This window comes from Mastigoproctus giganteus, chromosome 11 (genome assembly GCF_048544385.1).
Source record: "Mastigoproctus giganteus isolate SK-2022 chromosome 11, ASM4854438v1, whole genome shotgun sequence".
Lineage (NCBI taxonomy): Eukaryota > Metazoa > Arthropoda > Arachnida > Uropygi > Thelyphonidae > Mastigoproctus > Mastigoproctus giganteus.
The window spans coordinates 107333640-107354470 of record NC_143585.1 but is presented as its reverse complement, the minus strand read 5'-3'; the positions used below and the strand labels follow the sequence as shown (position 1 = coordinate 107354470).

The 20831-nt window shown below is 34.1% G+C and overlaps 1 protein-coding gene across 1 annotated transcript; it reads right to left on the bottom strand.

Moving 5' to 3' along the window:
- Nucleotides 1-471: 471 nt before the first annotated feature.
- Nucleotides 472-20455, bottom strand: LOC150078337 (TIM double twin CX3C motif protein-like). The gene is made up of 3 exons (XM_090384943.1): nt 20368-20455; nt 13695-13835; nt 472-753 (listed from the first exon to the last, which is right to left on the bottom strand). Exons 1-3 carry the CDS (start codon nt 20452-20454, stop codon nt 541-543), a joined length of 441 nt encoding a protein of 146 aa, XP_090241069.1. The 5' UTR covers nt 20455; the 3' UTR covers nt 472-540.
- Nucleotides 20456-20831: the final 376 nt, after the last annotated feature.

The following is a 20831-nucleotide window of genomic DNA, read 5'->3' as shown; positions in this document are numbered from 1 at the left end:
AGACAGAATTTCATAGACTTGCTGTTTATTCATTATTTTCCTTGTGATTATGTTCCTGGTTTTATGAGTTTCCAGAAATTATTGCAGATGTGTAGAGACAAAAAAAAAAAAAAAAAAAAAGTGAGTATATTTGATATGGTGTTTGGATTTTTTTTTTTTCAATCAGCCCTTGTAAATTCTCAAACTGATTTAAAATTTTGATCAAACCATTCAAATTAATAGCCACGTTAACTACAGAAATCACGGGCAACACAAACCTGTGAATCAAGTGCAAACAGCATGCAAAATGAAGGATGCTTATATCTTTAAAATGACATATCTATTTCACAGAAAATATATGCTTATTGTATTTTTTTTTTGTCAGAAAAAAAAATTGTAATATATGAAAAATATAACTTTCTCACTGAATGCAAACATTTTTATGTTTAAATTTTATACATGAGAACAAAACATGTAATTTTACTGCCCAAAATTTTTCTAAAAAATATACTTCTCTACAAAAAAGTTCTAAATTGTAATTTTCTATCATTTGTATTGATGTCATGCAGGTTCTTGAGTAAAGCCACCTCTATTTAGCATATCCTTCATCCTCTTCATCATGGAAGGTATTAAATTAACATTTGTGTCAGCACATTTAACAACACAAGTTTCAAACTGTCCCTTATATGTCTGAACTTCAGTTTCTGTAGTTTCTGGATGTATTTTATCTCGAACTGTGTCTTGGCATTCCATAACACACCTCTGGATTCTATCCTAAAAATATCAATATGGATATAAGACTGTAATATAAGACTGAATACAGAGGTACAGTAAAGTTTCACTAATTCACTCTCCTTAATTTGGGCTTTCTTTTTTTTATAGCTACCTGTTTTATTTATGCAGAACAGATTTTCTCCAAACAAGAATTAATGATACAATTCCAAGTTTCATATTCAAAAGAAGTAAAACCATTAAGAAAAATAATAAAATGCACATTAAGCCACTATTAGTGTTAGTTACACTTGCACATACTTCTAATACAATTTTATCATGCATCAATGGCAATATCAAGTACAATAATTTTTTCATACCTTCCAGTACTACAGTCCACGTACCACCTATGCATCAGGGGGTAATACTTAGCTATAAATATTAATAGCAAAAGAAACAACTGAGCTAAGTGTTTTGATGATTCTGACAGGAGGAGAAAAGATGATGGCCAATATTAAACATTATAATACAAAATATGCTATTTGCAACTTTGCTACAATTTAAAATGAAGTAATGCAGGGTGAAATATTATATGGCTGGAAAAGAATATTAAATGACAACAATATATTTTTTATTTAAATGGAAGCAATCAAAAGGCTTAATACAATAGTGGTGAAAAGCTATTAATTAAAGTGATGTAAGAACATGGCTATAATAGGATGAAATAGCAAAACAGCAACAGCATTCCAAGAAGAAAAAAGATTGTTCAAGGTTTAGACCTAAATATGTATCAGCTGAGTTGAGGATTAGCGGCAGAAAATAAAACTGCACAGGATGATTATAAACTACCAGGGTACATGGAAATCTACATTAAGTAAAAACTAGTCTGAAATCAAGTCACTAAGGAGGTTAAGACAAGCTACACAGACCGCAAGAGGCCTTTAGCTAAGACTTCTCATATTGCAGCACTCAGAAACCAGGCACTTAAAAGGAGGCCTAACTGAAGTGTTTAACTTTTTCCTGGGCAAGTAAAGGGTTAAACACTTCAATCAGATCTCCTTGCAAGTGTTTAACTCTTTACTGGGAAAGTGAAAAATATATCACTAGCAGGCACATGGTGGACTTTTCAGCATTAAATAGTTCAAAACTGTTCACTTTTATGAGGCATTTTAATTTTGAACCTTTTATGAGCACAACTGTGAAAAATCCATTTTTTATATTGAAAAAATATTTTTAAAAATTTTTTTTAAGGTAAACCATCTCTGATGTGGTTTCACACATGCACTTTTTCATAACATGTTTTTAATGCCCACATTTGAGCATTATCTTCACTGTCAGTAAGTAAAACCTTGAAAGAAAGAAATATTGAAAAACTGCACTCTACATTAATTGGTGTCTTACTGCAGACATAAACAACTTTTGATGCCAGCAAGCATTTCTGTTTGCTTCTTTCTTTAAATTCCAATTAGAATTTAATTAGATTTAATCAGGTGTCTCTAATTTTAAATTCTTGCTTTGGTGATGCTTGATAATTATATGCAAGAACTGACTCCACAAAGCCTAACAGAAAACTTTCCTTTTATTATTTTTATGGCAAAACTTCTATAACACAAGAATTAATGATACAGATCCTAAAGTCAAACCAATAATGAAGGAATATTAATACTGATGTCACTTTAACAGATATTTTTATTTTCAAATTTAAGTTGCTTTGGTGGTCTTTTACTATCAATGTGCATAATAACAGGTTAAGACTTTAAATGGATTGAGTAAACTAAACACTGATGGTATCCTTACTCTTCCTTGGGCAACATGCATAAGAAGAAAGAAACATAAATTGAAAAAGGATGTTTGTAAGACAGATGTTTGAAAATTTGCTTTCAGCTAAAGCAGGGGTCCCCAGCCCGCCAGATGATTTCATCCGGCCCGAAAGACTATTTCATCTGCCTCGTGAAATTTATTCTATAGAAATCTTTTTTGGCTGCTACATATCGTATATAAGGATATTTTTAATCAAAATATAATGTAAATGCATCCAAATATAATTTTGTAACATTGTTGCAACTCTGTGCACTTCCACTTGGCAGCAGTGTTTCTTGCGATGTCGGAAATCCCAACAATGCGAGTGCCCAAGGCTATAAGTTTATAGCCTCGAGTATTTCCGGCGAACACGAGTTGTCAAAAAGTGAAATAGTAAAGTTAAAATAAGCAACTGTTAAAACAATTGCTAAACACTAATCTAAATATTAATCAAGTAAGTATTAGTGAAAGAATTGTATGCAATGCATTCTTTGCAGTTTGCAATGTAAAGACGAGTACACGTATTAATCTTTCTCCTGGTCAGCTATTCTCATTCAGACCGTAGTTGTCGGGCCACTGCACCGATTATCATGCGCAACAATTTATTAGTGCTATTTGTATAAATGCATATTATTTTTAATTTTATTTAACTTTGAATTTTTAATTTTAGCGAATCAAGATGTCAAGGAAAAGAAAAATTGATTCCGAATGTCGTGTCTTCAATGAACTTTGGTCGATTAATTATTTTTTATAAGGGACAATAACTGATGTACCTGCCTTATATGTAAGGAAGCAGTTTCTGTGTTGAAAGAATATAATTTGAAACGGCATTATACAACAAAACATGCCTCAACTTACGATAAACTTCAAGGAGAGTTGCGAAACAAGAAATTACAAGAGGCAACAGATACATGTTTCACCAATCAGAATTTAAATTTAATTAGAGCTAGTTTGCGAGCATCTCAAATCACTGCTGAAGATGGGAGGGCTTTTACTGATGGCGAGTTTGTGAAAAGAGTGTCTATCAATTGCAGAAGAAATATGCCCTGATCAAGTTAAGTACCTCGCTGCTATAAGTTTATCAGTGTCAACTTTAGCAAGAAGAATCGAGGACTTCTCTGCTAATGTTAAAGATCAACTAAAACAAAAAGTTACAGATTTTATAAATTTTTCAATTGCAACTGATGAAAGTGAAGATATTACCAACACAGCACAGTTACTCATTTACATAAGCGGTATAAATCAAAATTTTGAAGTCACAGAAGAACTGTCTGCACTTGAAAGCTTGAAGAATAGAACCTCTGGTGAAAACATATTTTATAGCATATCAAAAGTGTTTGAAGACCTGCAGCTTGACTGGGAATTGTTGACAGCAATTACGACCAATGGTGCAAAGAATATGGTTGGAAAAAATATTGGTTTCATCGGCCATGTTAATAAATATTTTGATTCCAAAAACATCGAAAGACCTATGCAATTTCATTGTTGTTCACCAGCAATCGTTGTGCGGTAAATTTTTGTCTTCTAACTCAATCATGTCAACTATAATTAGCATTGTGAATTTTATACACAAAAATGGCCTGAACCATCGTCAGTTTAAAATTTTCTTGGAGGAAAGTGAAAGCAAATATGGTGATTTGTTGTATCATACAGAGGTACGATGGTTGAGTCGCATTAATGTATTAAAAAGATTTTATCAACTCAGAACCAAAATAGACATATTCATGAACGAAAAATTAAAACCAGTCCAAGAATTAAGACTCTAAATGGTTATGGGAACTTGTGCATTTTTAACAGATATCTGTGAACATTTGAATACATTGAATAAAAAACTTCAAAGTCACAATCTACTTGTAAATGACTTGTTCTACAATATTAAAGCATTTCAGACAAAATTAGAATTATTTAAAAATCAAATTGAACAAAATAATTTTTCCCATTTTGTGTTGTAAAAGTTTATATAACAATATGCCCAATTGTGATTTTTCTACCAACAATTTTGTCAGAAATCTTGAATTATTGACGGAAGCATTTGTTGATTTCGAAAACAAAAGAAAATTATTTACGTTATTTCAGAATCCATTTGATGTAAATGTTTCACAAATAGATAAAGATCTACAATTAGAAATCACAGATCTTCAAAGCAACGATAACCTGAAAACATTATTGAAAAATGAAACATTAATTAACTTTTATAAAACTTTGACAGAAAATGAATTTCCAGAATTAAAAAAATTAGCAAGAAGAATAATTTCTATTTTTGGTAGCACTTGTTTTGTTTTTGTTTGTTGTTTGGTTTTTAGGAGCATTAGCAACTAAGGCCATATTGCTCCGGGATATGCGATGGTCATTCCCTGACCTTTCCGCATCCTCCGTATTTGGTAGTGACGGGCTCGAACCCCAGTCTAATCAAGAAGCGTGTGTTACGCCCTGCTGCTCCTTCCCACCTTTCTGGCTATGGAGGCGCCTGGTAGCACTTACCTATGTGAATAAACATATTCAAAAATGAAATATATAAAATCCAAACATCAATAAAGAATGACGGATGAACATTTGCAAGACTTTTTAAGATTGGAAACTTCTACTATTAAACCTAACATTTTAATTATTGCTAAATCAAAACAACTACAAACATCTCATTAATTTGTTATTTCTGTAATATCAAATGTGATTATAATAATAAAAATTGTGATCTTTAATATGATGACTATGTCTTCATTTATAATAAATATCCCTTGTTCATAATTTTTTATAGTTTTTCTATCTTGTACACCCCGTTTGACCTGGTGAAGTCGCTAAAATTGCATTTTTTGGTTTACAGTGTTTTTAGTCATCAAAATTGCACCGACTCCGGCCTGCCACTTGTTATGAATTTTCTATGTGGCCCTCCGATGAAAAAGGTTGGGGACCCCTGAGCTAGAGAGTAAATGACTGCTGGAACAAACTTCCATTTGATGTTCTGTGGAAATTGCATCATTTGCCACTACTAATATGCAAAGGTAGAAGCTACATTGACACTCATTAAATATTCTAATTCTGACAAGGGATTCAAAAGATTTATATGCTCTAAGAGAAATGAACGATGTTATGAAATGATAGAACATTTATAATTTCTTCAAAAGAAACAATAAGATTGGAGAAGGTCCATGCACATTTTATTAAATGTACAGCTATTTAACGTTTACCATAATTAAAATTTATTTGTAAAATCAAAAAGAACACGGATCTTATCATTTGAATTCAAATTTTTTTTAACATAACCCTTTCATAAAATATTCTTTTTGCCAAATATGTGTCCTAAATGCAATCTAAATTGATATATATTTGTTGGATTGTGAATAAATTTTCTTGTTTTTATGAATTACAATTTTGGCTTTGACAAGTAATCACACCAGACTGATATTAGGATGTCTTTTGTTTTTGCATTATGGCATAAGTCCAAATCTGACCATCATCTGTAATTTGGCCCAGGCTTCCACAGAAGGCCATTCTGAATGTGTGTTGTCAAAATTATCTGGTGTAACTTCTTTAATCATAGAGTGCTAGGTCATCTGGTTTTATCATGCATTATTCTGTGTGTGTGTGTGTGTGTGTTCATGAGCCAATCTGCATATTGTTTAAGATTAAAACCTTGATTAACTCATGAGACAAAAACTATACTGTCTGCTTGAGATTGGCTAACTACATTTCTGACTGAACAGGCCTTTATGACTTCCTCCAATTGCTGGCAGGATCTGAACCAAGACATTTGGATCTCTTGTCACCAAACAAGTGACAACAGATGAATTTGGAACAGTTTGAAAACCGTGGTTGTGATATCTTAGCCTTATGAACAGGAACTGAACCTTCAATTACCTTTTATAATGCCTGAAAAATATACTTTTGGGAGAGTTTTATGCCAGCTTTGTTCACAAAAATGTAGGTCTATAATACCTCTGTAGCACACATCCACTAAACCATCACTGACCAGGGATGATGTACTTTTTTTGCATCTTATGACTAATTCCTTGCAACCTTAGAAACAAATCTTACTATTTTGATAATCAAATTTTCCTTTGATAGTGAAGAGGATAATCTAATTTTTATTGAATATTGCAGCATTAATAGTCTGTATCACAACATTGTGATTTCCTTTAGATCAGTGGTTCCCAACCTGTGCTCTGCGGAGACCTAAGAGCTCTGCGTACACTTCCCAGGGGCTCCGCGGCCACTCCAGCAAAATAAAATAGCTAAAAATTGAATGAAATTAAAGAATTAGAAACATAAATTAGAAAACTAGAAATCACATTTTGAATAAAAGTTTGCCAAGTTGAATTTTGTGCATTCTCTAGCAGACGACGTTCTTAGCTGACATTTTTAGCAAAATGAACGAAGGAATCGCATTGAACCTTGGTAAGACAAGTCGCAATCACCGCAAGAAATGTTGTATACCAGATGTTGTATTAATTTGTGTTGTGAACCCGGAAAGAACCGAGCGATTGTTCAGTATAGTGTGTAATTTCCGTATCGGACTGGCCACAATTTTAAATTCAGTATCTTTAAAGAATCTATTAAGATGTTTGTGCCACTGTTCAACATATGGGACAGAAACAAAGTATTTTTGATAATACCATTGTTGGTTGGTTAGTATTTTGTATCCTATCCTTAGCCTGTACCCTAATTCAGTTTATTGTAGCAAGGGGATAACCCCTGTTTAAGAACCTGCTAGTTAACATTTGTATTTCTGAGCCCAAAGCAAATTCCTTCTTGAATATTTATAGGCATAAATATTCCAAGGTTCAACGCAATTTTCTCTGAATATTTGTGTAAATCGACACGAAGCCTCAGTTTAGTTCGTGCTTCTCGTTCAGCAGCGTCAGAATTAGCCTTTCATGCCATTAACGAAAAACATATTTTTTTATTTAACGAGGCCAAAATACTTAATAGTCACATATAATTACGTTGAACGTAATTATACGCGACTATTAATCACAGAAACCGTAGAAATTAAATTACACAAGAATTCTGTTAATGTTCGGCAGCCATATTTGATCTCTGATGCGTGGACCTTTATGCACATGCGCAAAGACAAATAATCACTATTTAAGTTTCAGGTTCAATCCTATTCGGTAATTTTCATTCCTGTGATCACAACACTGTCGAAAAGCGTTGTCAGCTTCAGGAAAGAAAATTGTTTTGAATATTTTCATTAGATTCTTTTTAATTTTTAATGCATTAAACTGATTTTTAATTGTGTTAAATTGATTTGAATTGTGTTAAATTGGTTTTTAATTATTTATTTTTTACTCTAATGTAAGTTTTCGATTTTTTTGTTTTAATTTCTGGAGAGTATCATACGGAAGTGTTCTACGTACTATATTGAGGTAAACTCCTCTTATTATTTTACAAATATTAATATCAACTTAGAAAGTATTGAGTATTACAGCTCTGATTCATACTATCTAATTCATTTTTTAAACTCTTATTGACTATTTCATTCACTTCCTGGCTCTCCAGGTGTAACCAATCGATACACACAATTATGGGGGATTTTTTGAATGGCTTGGTGCAAAATTACATTAAATCAACACTAAGATACTCAGCCCAAAGCTACCATATTTCTTTTCTAAAATATTGCCTTCAAAACAACATCGTTCCGAAGTTTGTCAGGGTTACTTTAAATCAAAAAAATTCAGACATAAAACAACTAACACTGGCCACATCGTGTAATATTGTTAAGCTTGCCTTAAAATCTCGATATTCGAATAAACAAAAATACCTTTCCCAGGTTAAGAAGCTTTGCGATAAATTAAAAAAATTATCTACATCTGAACGATTGGTCTGTATTGAAGACCTCCATAGATTTGCGACGGGAAGCACAGGCCTCAGAAATAAAAAAAACAGACATATTAATAAATTGCAAACATTATCGGATAGGTCAAGACATGCTCATGCGAATTCTAACACACTGTCGCAGGCTTGCGACGAAGTACATACAAGTTGGGTGACAACCCCCCACACACAACGTACTACCACAGAATACGTCAGCTAGTTCACGAACACCCCCCCCCTCACCCAGTATTCAACGGATCGACACATCAACAGGTTACAAATCTTTCCTCGTGTACACTATCGCAGGACCAGATTTCACTTTTATCCAAAGGACTAAATTATAATTTACCACCTAAGAAACAATGCATAATTGATATTGAAGTTGGACTTCGTAATGTTCCACAAAAAGATTTATTTATTCAACAAATTAACCAAGTAGTGAATAACATAAAAGAAATGTGACTTCCTAAATTAAATACACATGACAGCTCAGCTTTTCGAGAACTTCGGGGAAATAAGGACATTTTTATACGGAGGGCAGATAAAGGAGATACAGTGGTAATACTAGATAAACCTGATTATATTAATAAGAAAGATTCAGTTGTTTCAGATACCTCCACTTATCTTGAAGTAGACCTGGCACTGTTTACCAACTTGGTCAATCAATACAATAAAACGTTAACCACGTATCGAAAAAACGACTACATTACTATGGCCCAGTTGAAAGCCAGAACATACAATATTCCTGCACTTTTCGGTCAGGTAAAATTACACAAGACTGGATTTCCTATTTGACCTATTGTTTCCTACAGGAACTCGGCATTTTCATCCTAAGCCACACGTGTATATAGCATTATAAAACCCTTTAGACAGGTAATACAATTTGGGATTAAGAACTACGATACATTATTTAATAATCTTAAAGACTGTAGACTTGGCGACAGTGAAAATTTATTCTCACTAGATGTTACCTCATTATATACGAATGTAAACATTGAATACACATTAGATATTATTTGGGATATGTTAAATAAAAACTCAATACCGATTAATTATACGAAGCTACCTATTAAGGAAAATTTTCACTTAATTAAACTGTTCGTTGAGGCCAACTATATCACCTTTTGAGACAAGGTGTACAAACAAATTTTTGGATTGCCAATGGGTTTGAGCCTGAGCAGCTTAATGTCAGAGATCTATCTCTCAACAATTGAGCATATACACTTGACACCTTTTCGACCCCGTATCACATACTATGGGAGGTATTTAGACGATGTTTTAGTTATTACTGATAGTAGTACTATCCAAGACATTTTACATTTGTTTAATAATATTCATTCTAGACTCAAATTTACATTGGAAAGGGAGGATACGAATACAAAGTCATTAAACTTTCTAAATTTCACGCATACTCGGGACTCGAATAAAATCCAATTTAGCATCTATTGAAAACCTACAAACACCGGTATGCTTCTACTTTATAATAGCTATCACCCGTTCACCTACAAAGGAGCGATTATCTTTAATCAATTTCTAAATGCCTATAAATATTCAACGACGGAATCTGCTTTGGGCTCAGAAATACAAATATTAACTAGAAGGTTCTTAAACAGGGGTTATCCCCTTGCCACAATAAACCGAATTAGGGTACAGGCTAAGGATAGGATACAAAATACTACACCAACCAACAATAGTAATATCAAAAATACTTTATTTCTGTCCCATATGTTGAACAGTGGCACAAACAGCTTAATAGATTCTTTAAAGATACCGAATTTAAAATCGTGGCCAGACCAATACGGAAATTACACACTATACTGAACAATCGCTCGGTTCTTTCCACGTTCGCAACACAAATTAATGATCTGGTATACAACATTTCTTGCGGTGATTGCGACTCGTCTTACCAAGGTTCGACGCGATTTTCTATGAATATTTGTGTAAATCAACATGAAGCCTCAGTTCGTGCTTCTCGTTCAGCAGCGTCAGAATTAGCCTTTCATGCCATTAACGAAAAACATACTTTTTTATTTAACGAGGCCAAAATACTTAGTCACGTATAATTACGTTCAACGTTATACGTGACTATTAATTGCAGAAACCGTACAAATTAAATTACACAAGAATTCTGTTAATGTTCGGTGGCCATATTTGATCTCTGATGCGTGGACCTTTACGCGCATGCGCGAAGACAAATAACCACTATTTAAGTTTCGGGTTCAACCCTATTCGGTAATTTTCATTCCTGTGATCACGACATATGGTCGAAAAGCGTTGTCAGCTTCTGGAAGGAAAATCGTTTTGAATATTTTTGTTAGATTCTTTTTAATTGCGTTACATAGATTTGAATTGTATTAAATTGGTTTTTAATTATTTATTTTTTACTCTAATGTAAGTTTTTGATTTTTTCGTTTTAATTTCGGAGAGTATCATACGGAAGTGTTCTATGTACTATGTAAACTCCTCTTATTATTTTACAAATAATCAATTTTGAATGCCCTTGTGATATTTCTCTAAGGCACATTTCTGGAGGTCGCAACCATAAAACATTTTGCAGTTTCCGGTTTATTTGGCTTTTCTGTTAGTGCAGTCTATTATAAATGGGTAGTAAACTCGATCTTATCGTATATGCAATAATATTAATAGCTGGAATTCTGTGGATTTTTACATTATTATAGTAAAATGTGTTTCCCCTTCACTGAAATCTTCAATCATATAAAAACATAAATAAAATTTCAGAATTTTGTCTTCAATTCACTTTTTTAAGCTTCGTAAACTTGCTACTCAGTATCTCACCTGATAATATCATGTTAATTATAGGTTGTGCTCACCGTATTCTTTGTTCCTGATTGCTGCTTATCATCTTTGTTTTAAATTTTAGAACAACAAAAAAAAAAAAGAAAAAAAAAAAAGAAAAAAAAGTCAGTGAACAGAAATATCAATTAGTATGTACATATTACAGTATTAATTAAGCTATGTACATAAGTGTAAATTTATTTTTATTTTGCTAACCTGTAGAAAATATTCCTCCAATTTTCACATATCATTTAATATATCTTTATTTTTATAGCCTATGGATAACATTCCTCATATTTTTGCTTATGAGAATCACAGTTTAATAGAATTAAAATTCAATCCAGAAATGTGATCACAACGATCAGCGCTTACTACATATATAGTGAACGGTATTTTATTATGGAGAGTTCATTGTAACATGATTTGATCATACAGTGGACCAACTGTAAAGCGAGAGTCCACTGTATTTTTAAATTTTTACGTGTAAACTTGCATAACTGATGCAGCCGCTTAATTGGACTGAAGTGCACTAGTCCCAAACAACCGAAATCCACTGTACATTTCAACTGCAGTAGTTGATAAGGCTAAAAATATTCTTTTTATTATTGTATATTTATGTATTTTTTCTGTATTTTGTAAATAAATATGATTTTCAACTGAAATAAAAAAATAAAATAACTCACACAATCAGATGAAAAATAAAATAACTGAAACAATCAGATGAAAAATAAAATAAAAACACATCTACCTGAGAGACAGAAGTAGTTTTTACCTTATTTTTTATTTTATTGTTTTCATTACTTTGTTCAAAGCTCTTGAATACCAGCAGCTCTGGCATCCAAGAGCTTTTTGTGCTTCATCCTTTCATTTCTCAGGACATCAAACTGTCCAAGAAACGAAATGCCAACAGATGCCAACGTAGCATCCGTCAGATGCCACACAAACATCTGTTTGTGTGGCATCTGACGGATGATCTTGTAAATTTTAAAGAATATTATGAAATTCATTCTTTATTATTAAAAAAATAATAATTTATTGTAATTCATATTCATACCAAGCAAGTATTTTTGTTAAACTAAGGGTGATGAAAGATTAACTAAATTTATTGTAATTAATATTCATACCAAGCAAGTATTTTTGCTAAACTAAGAGTGAGGAAAGATTAACTAAATTTACTATTCAATAATTAACAGTAAATTTGACTACCTATCTGAATGAACGAAATCTTTTGTGGTTTGTATATCTTCATTATCTGAGCTATTGGATATCTGCTTATGCAGCTGCATCATTGATTATTTTCTTTCCTCTTTAAACCAGTCAAAAGCTCTTCTACACAAAGACATCCCAATAAAATTGGTTTAACATTTACAAATTTCACTTCACAGATTTCCCCTTCAAGCAAAATTTAATATCAACCTTGTTCTAAAAGATCACATTATGGGGCAAAAATATACACGAACTACTGGCAAAAGAGTAATTCAATTCTTGAAAAAATACTGATAGTGCACAATAACTATATCAGAACATTAAACAGAGAGGCCTATGAAAGTCAGGCAAAGCAACTATAACAAATCATTAGCTTTGACTTATGTAGTTTAATTAAAAATAAAATGTATGGGCAAAAATACACATAAGATACAGATTAAGACTGGTTGTTAAGAACTAATAAAAATGTATAAATAATACAGTGCTAAAACTAGGAAGCCTTCAAATAAGTTTCCTTTCCTAATCTAAAATTTTTAAAATTAGGGCTACAAATGCTAATAAAATTCAGAATAGAACAGTAAAAGAACCAACAGATAAGCACATGCAAATAATGCAGGTAGAAACAATAAAAAGGGGAGAAGGGAATAAAAGTAACAGAAAGAAGTGGACAGAAACAGTTATGAATATTAAATGAAAATAAAACCAATACAGCTGTCTCCTGCTATAGTGCAATTCATTCAGCAATTGTTCACTATAGAGCACTGTATTTTTGATACCCTTCTCCAGAGTTGTGCTCCGTTCCTTCCTCCTTCACCCCAGAATAGTGCTATCCCCTCAAAATGTCCTAGGAGTTACTCATTGGCAGTGTTTGGATGACTGGCAGGCCGTTTAAAAAAAATTATTCAATGCTTTTCAATTTGATTTTCCAATCAACTAGAATTCATAATGCTTGGCTTCAAAGGGATATTCTTTGATTTAAATTGAATTATAAGTGATACAACAATATAAATTACCCCTTAAAGACAAAATAAAAATAACTGCAGAGACAATAACAAGCAAAATTGCCAAATAATGTTAATTTATAACAACTGCATTTCTAAAGAGTTAGGTTTAGTATCTTTCCCAGCATGGCCTGCAAATTAGATGTTTATTTAGTTAAATAGCTCAAGTGTAGGCCAGCTGCTTGGTAGCTAAATTTCAGTTATTGAATTTATTAACAAAGAAATCACTGGAAGATACTGTCAGTTATAATGGGGGGGGACTATCTGGGCAATGAGCAGTAAGCAGGTGAGAATTTTTCATTCAATGCAAGAACTGAATGAAAAACTCTCACTCATTTATGGGTTTAAATTTTAATTAATTTAAATTTCCTATTTATGAAAATCTCAAACCTGACAATTAGATAATTCATCCTGTACATATTTTTGTGCTTTGGTCATATTTGAACTGCAAGATTCAATGCAGTTGTGGACTTCTTCCATGGTTGCAGTTGTTTTATCACAACACTTAGCAGCACATCGATGCATATCACCCTGTAGAAATGGAAACATGTGATATATAATTAAAATATTACTGAATATAAATAAAACATTAAAATCAATTATTTTTCAAAAAAAAGTTTATAATAACATTAAATAGTAATCACAGTGAGAAAGGTAAGGTGACACAAAGTTTAAAAATAAAATAAATTTTCTGTATATATACCTCAGGACAGCCACATGCAGAGAAGTTTAAAAGATTAAGATTACAAGAATATTACTGTATTTTTTGGTATCACACAGATCTGAATAAACAATATATGTAACTATGTACTTTAACTTGACCATTCGGCTATATTTATGCTTTTCTAGTAAAACAATTGCTTTATTAGTTTACATAAACTAGTAAAGTATACTTACAAAGTTATATATACTTATTTCATAAAAAGTTATAAGAAAACCTATTTAAATAAACTGCAACATCTTATTAATTTAAAGGATAATGTAATCAATGCCTGCACAGAGGGCAGAATTAGAATGTGAGAGTACACTTTTGTTGAGTATATGGCCTTGTGAGTGGTTACATGTGTCAGCTGGAAAGAGGAAGACACCAAGTACAAAACTATCAAGTTATAAGTGTAATCACCTTTTTAAAGATGATATATTTTCTCACTAAAGCTAGCAATAGTCTACGATGAATTGATGGATTAAACAGTCTTTAATAATCATGTAAATTACACAAAAAATGCTAATGCTAAAACTGAACAACTCTACAACCTCTTATCGGGCCTTTGTATATTTTTAATAAAAAAAGAATCTGACTCAGGAAACTATCAAAAACAAAAATTTAAGAAAGGATTAAATAACTGGATAATTATTACTCTATCTTGCCAGCAACAAAGTTGTATGTATATTCCCCCACCACATTCAGATTTTTTCATTCCATAAATACCAACTTTAGAAACATGGACTATTTGCAGGCATGGTCTAATGGCTCCATCATGAGTTGATTTCTTAACATCTTATTAATTACAACATTAATAAGATGTAACAAACAGAAGTAATAAACTTCATATAGAAAGCTGAATTTAATAATTATAAGTAATAGCTATGAATCACTATTTAATTCCTGAATATGACTCTCTAACCCAAACAGAGTACATAAAAATTAAAAATAGAAGAAATTCCAGAAAACAATTCCTAAATTTAAAATTAACAAAGTGCTAAAAATTTTGTTTTCACATATAGATTATTAAACTACTTCTTTGGTAAAAGAGGTAGCAAACAACAAAAATAAAATTTAACCTGTCAGGAAGTGTGCTGATATTCATAATGAGAGTGGATACATGGGTATATTCTTAAATTAGGAATAATACTATTCCTAATTTAAGAATAAAATATTTCATTCAAGTCACAGATATATATTTTTTAACCAGGTAGTGGTATTGCAGAGCCTGACAGGATCTAAAGAAAAACATTTAATACTTGTAAGTCACTGATTTGGAATTAGGGTACACCCGATTAGGGAATTACGGTGGTTGTTATTCTTAATAACAACCACCCTCACCAGCATTCCAATTACCGGCTAGTTGCGTCATTGTCACCCTTCTGTTGCCACATACCATCCAGGAGAGCTTTTGCTCACCTCAAGCATCGATGAGCCGTGGTCATCCAACACCTCGCCAACAGTTTGTGAGTTTTCCCTCCTCAAACCACTTTCGGTAGGTACTAATCATGGCTGACGGTGAGCATAACACCGGCTGTGCATTTCGGATATGTTCGGACCCAGTCACCTGGCCATTACAATTTGGCCTTTGTAAAATTCGCTTAAATCGGTTGCCTTTCCCATCTGAAGAACAAGAGTAACACTGACTAATGGAGCTCGGTATCAGGTGTTTTTTATACTGTGTCCCGACCCTACCGTAGTTCACCTGCAGTTGCTTCGATCTGCATAACGACTCACTAGTCATGATGTTTTAGTTCATCATTGTATGCGCATGCTTGATTTTAAAAATTTGTAAAATTTTTAAATTGAACTATGCAAAAATCCTCTAGAGTTAAAATAAAATAATATGACCTAATTGAGTATAATATTAGTATTAGTATTAGTAACGGCCGCATGGTGCAAGAAAGCCTATGGCCTATGCTGCACCAGCCAAAAAAAAAAAAAATCCGAACAAAACAATGATAAAAACAAAAAATAAATAGATAAATAAAATAAATAACTAATTAATAATAATTAATAAATAAAAAAAATAAAATAAAAAATAAATAAAAAGGAAATTAAACCTATCATCCTATGCGCTTCCCTTCCCCGAAAGTACTATCCAGATGACCTTTGAATTTCCCCAAACTGTCGGCCTCTACCACCCATGAAGGCAACTTATTCCAGTAATTTATAACTCGCTGGCTAAAATAAAACTTCCTGCAGTCCAATCTAAACATTTCCCCCCTGTAACTTGAATTTATGTCCCCTAGTTCTATCATCATTCATAATCTTGAAAATTTTGTCCTCATTCATTTTACTGATGCCTCTCAGAGCCTTAAACACCTCAATCAAATCTCCTCTAAGGTGTCTAGTTTCCAAACTCTGCAACCCACATATTCGATGTCTTTCATCATAAGGACGCCCTTTTGCCGATCTCACCAGGCGAGTTACCCTTCTTTGCACCCTTTCAAGAAGCTCAATGTCTTTCTTTAGGTGCAGTCTCCATACTTGAACACAGTATTCCAAGTGTGGTCTAACATAAGCCTTATATAATGGGATTATCACGTCCCTATCTCTACTTGCAAAAGTTCGATAGATCATCGATAGGACACCATGGGCCTTCCTTGCAACCTGTTTACAATGATCAGAGAATTTCATGTCTGACCGTATCTTAACACCCAAGTCCCTTTCCTCCAGTACTGGGTTTAGTTGAACTCCACCAAGTGCATAAGTTATTTTGGGATTACTGTTTCCCAGGTGTAATACCTTACACTTTGTTGGATTAAAGCACAGCTGCCATTTTTCTGACCATTCCTGAAGTCTATTTAGGTCTCTCTGAAGAAGCTCAGCTTGACAGTGATCATTAACTACTCTACCAATTTTAACATCATCTGCAAATTTAGACATCATGCCCTCTATCCCTTCATCAATGTCGTTATGAAAATTAAAAACAACAGTGGTCCTAATACTGATCCTTGGGGAACCCCACTTCTTACATCAACCCAATCTGAGGAATAGCCATTTATCACAACCCTCTGCCTCCTGCCCTGAAGCCATCCTTCTATCCATCTAAGGATTTTCCCAGTGATTCCAACCTGTTCCACCTTATAAAGCAACCGCTCATGTGGGACTGAGTCAAAAGCTTTGCTGAAATCTAAATAAACAATGTCGAAATTATTCCCTAAATCCAGCTCGTGAGTGACCCTTTCGAAATAGCAAACCAGATTTGTTAAACATGATTTTCCCTTTACAAAACCATGCTGAGTATCCTTGAGAATTTCAATTCGATCCAAATGATCCTGAATTCCACCCTTGATCATTGCCTCCATGATTTTCCCTACTACTGAAGTCAGACTGACAGGTCGATAATTTCCAACTTCACTTTTAGAGCCACCCTTATGTATGGGAGATACATTTGCACTTTTCCAATCCAAGGGAATCTCCCCAGAGTCTAGTGATGCTCGCATAATTAGCCTCAATGGTTCAATGCACTCGCTTGCCGCCTCTCTTAAGATTATAGGGTATATTCCATCAACTCCAGGAGCCTTACTGGTCTGTAGGCTCAAAAATTTTTCATTAAATAATCTTGCGAAATTTCAATATCATTAATTACATATTTTTTAACTTCGCTCCCACAATTTCCCATTGCCACAAAAGGCTTTTCATTTGTAAATATCGATGCAAAATAACTGTTGAGTTCATCTGCAACGGCAGCTGGTGTATTTATTACTATCCCATTTCCCTTACGTAAAGGTCCGATCTGGTTTGTCCTGCTCTTCTTGGCATTTATATATGTGAAGAATTCTTTATCCCCCCTCTTTGATCTGTTTGCTAGTGATTTCTCATAAACTGCCTTTGCCTGTCGAACCTTTTCTGTGGCTCTATTACACATCACCTTGCTGTTATAGGCTTCAGTACTTTTTATTGCTCTGTAACCTTTCCATGCCACCTTTCTCTGCTCAAGTAATGCGGCAACTTCACTATTCATCCAACTTGGAACCCTTCTCGTGGAGTATTTTTTTAATGGTATATACGCATTCAAGGCATCTGTGATTAATGTTTTAAAAGCGTACCACAATTCAATTGTATTCATTCTCTGCGCGATATCTACCCAGTTAATAGAGGCCATGTAGTACCTTAAGGCATCGTAATTTCCTTTTCTGAAATTAAAACCCATTCCTTTGCCTTTAACTACTGCTACTTCTCTCGTCATCATCCACCGTAGAACTCCATGATCACTTCCTTCTACTGGTTCCTCTACTGTCAGCCCTGTTATGTCATCTGATTCATGTGTGATGATGAGGGCTAGGATATTCTTTTCTCTAGTACTTTCCCAGACATGTTGATACAAATAACAGTCATCTAGTTGATTTAAAAATTTTGTTCCCCATGTCGAGTTTCCTTTCCATTTACTCCAATCAATTAGAGGCAAATTGAAATCACCTATAATAAGACATTGACACTTACTTGCCCATTCCATTTGCATGTAGAGGCTTTTGTCATAATCTTCACAATCACCTGGTCTGTAGATTACTCCTATTCGCATTATACCTTTGTTTCCAACTATCTCACACCATACAGACTCTATACTAGCATGTGAAATGTCTGAATCCGGGAAAGCTATCGTCACACTCAGGCTGCTTCTGATAAGAAGCATTAGCATTAGTAGAGGCATATGATGCAAGAAAGCAAGCTTATTCAGCATCAGCCAAAAAAAAAAAAAAAAAAAAAACCACTACTCCCATTTCACCCCTCCGTTCGTTCGAAATACCTGTCCAGCTGAGCCTTAAATTTGTTTAGGCTATCAACTTCAACAACAAGCGATGGGAGTCTATTCCACAAACCAACTGCCCGCTGGCTAAAGGCAAATTTCCGCACATCTATCCGACATCCGTCCTTCCTCAATTTGAATTTATGCCCTCTCAGGTGATTATTCTGAGCAAGAGGAAGAATCCCATCGGCATTCAGCATGCTCAAGCCATTCAAAGCCTTATACACCTCTATCAGATCACCTCGCCGATGCCTAGTCTCCAGGCTCTGTAGTTTGCAAAACTTAAGCCTTTCTTCATAAGAGCAACCCTTTGTTCCATTCACTAATCTTGTTGCCCTTCTCTGTACTCGTTCCAGCAGCTCTACATCCTTCTTGAAATGAGGCCTCCAGACCTGTATACAGTACTCAAGGTGTGGCCTGACCAATGCCTTATACAAGGGAATAATGACATACCTGTCCCTGCTAGAAAAATTCCTGTATATCATTGACAAGACACCATGAGCTACTCTTGCAGCTCATCTGCACTGCTCAGAGAACTTCATATCTGCCTGCACAATTACCCCCAGGTCCTTTTCATTCTCTACCACTGTCAGCGTAGTACCACAGAGTTGATATGTTGATCTGGGGTTACTGTTTCCCATATGTAGTACTTTACATTTGTCAATGTTAAACTTCATTTGCCACCTCCCAGCCCATCTGCTCAACCTTTCCAGATCCTGTTGCAGCAGCATAGTATCAGTAGTGTCCTTAACAACCCTGCCAACCTTTGTATCGTCTGCAAACTTGGACATTAAGCCTGATACACCATCATCAATATCATTTATAAATACAGAAAACAACAATGGACCCAACACTGAACCCTGAGGAACTCCACTAATACCCCCACCATTACCCCCAGCATTACCCCACCACCCCTTCTATCTATCCTATCCTTCCTAAATATGGACAAGAACTAGTTCATACTGATGTACGTATTACTACAATGTCCTCACATGTTGATGATGTTCTATATCTATTGTGTCGGATCAAGAGATGTCAAAATTTTAAGACGTTCTGGTTTTTCACCTTTACAAAGATATCTGGCGTTAAGTATATGAGTCAATAAGCCTTTTTAATCTCAGCATATATACACACAATGTTTATTACTTCATTCCATTTCGGGTTGTTGTTATTTGGTTTTTAGGAGCATTAGCAACTAAGGCCATATTGCTCCGGGGTTATGCGGTGGTCATTCCCTGATCTTTCCGCATCCTCCGGATTTGGTCGTCACGGGCTAGAACCCCGGTCTAATCAAGAAGCGTGTGCTACGCACTGCCGCTCCTGCCCACCTAGCATTCCCTCTTTGGGACGAATAGGGTTTGTTTGAAATCATTCCCTTCATTTTAGCACTTTGACCAGACCAGGCGGGAACAATACATGGTTTTAAATTTACAAACGAGTCGAATTTCTCCAACAAACGGGCTCTCGGCGATATCAATAACACACGTGTTGGAGTATCTGAAACTGCAACACTCTCAAGCAAACAGAAAATAAACAATCCAAGTTGTAATTTTGAGAAATGACTAGTGGAATTAAGAGAGTAGAAATAACTCATAATAAAGTTTTACCTGCATCTTCCGTAAACACGTTTTATCTAATTCTTGAATCATATTATTCACAGCTTCTTGAACACGTGCTTGGGCTACCTGCGCCATCTTTCGCAATAAGCGCCACCTACGAACAGATGTGGAATTTCCAAAGATTACCATGGTAGCACAAAAAATAAATAAATAAATAAAAATTTCAGCACCCGCCAAGGATATAAGCGTACCTCAGCCCTTCCAGTTAATGGTTTCGCCCTCACCGCTTAAAATCAAGGTAAATTCTGGTAAATTAAAATCAAGGTAAATTCTGGTTGAGTGGCAGAAGACAGAGAGTGGTAATCAATGGACACTGCTCAACGTGGACTAATGTTATTAGTGGAGTTCCTCAAGGTTCAGTGTTGGGTCCGTTGTTGTTTTCGGTGTTTATGAATGATATTGATGATGGGACATCAACTTTAATGTCCAAGTTTGCAGATGATACAAAGGTT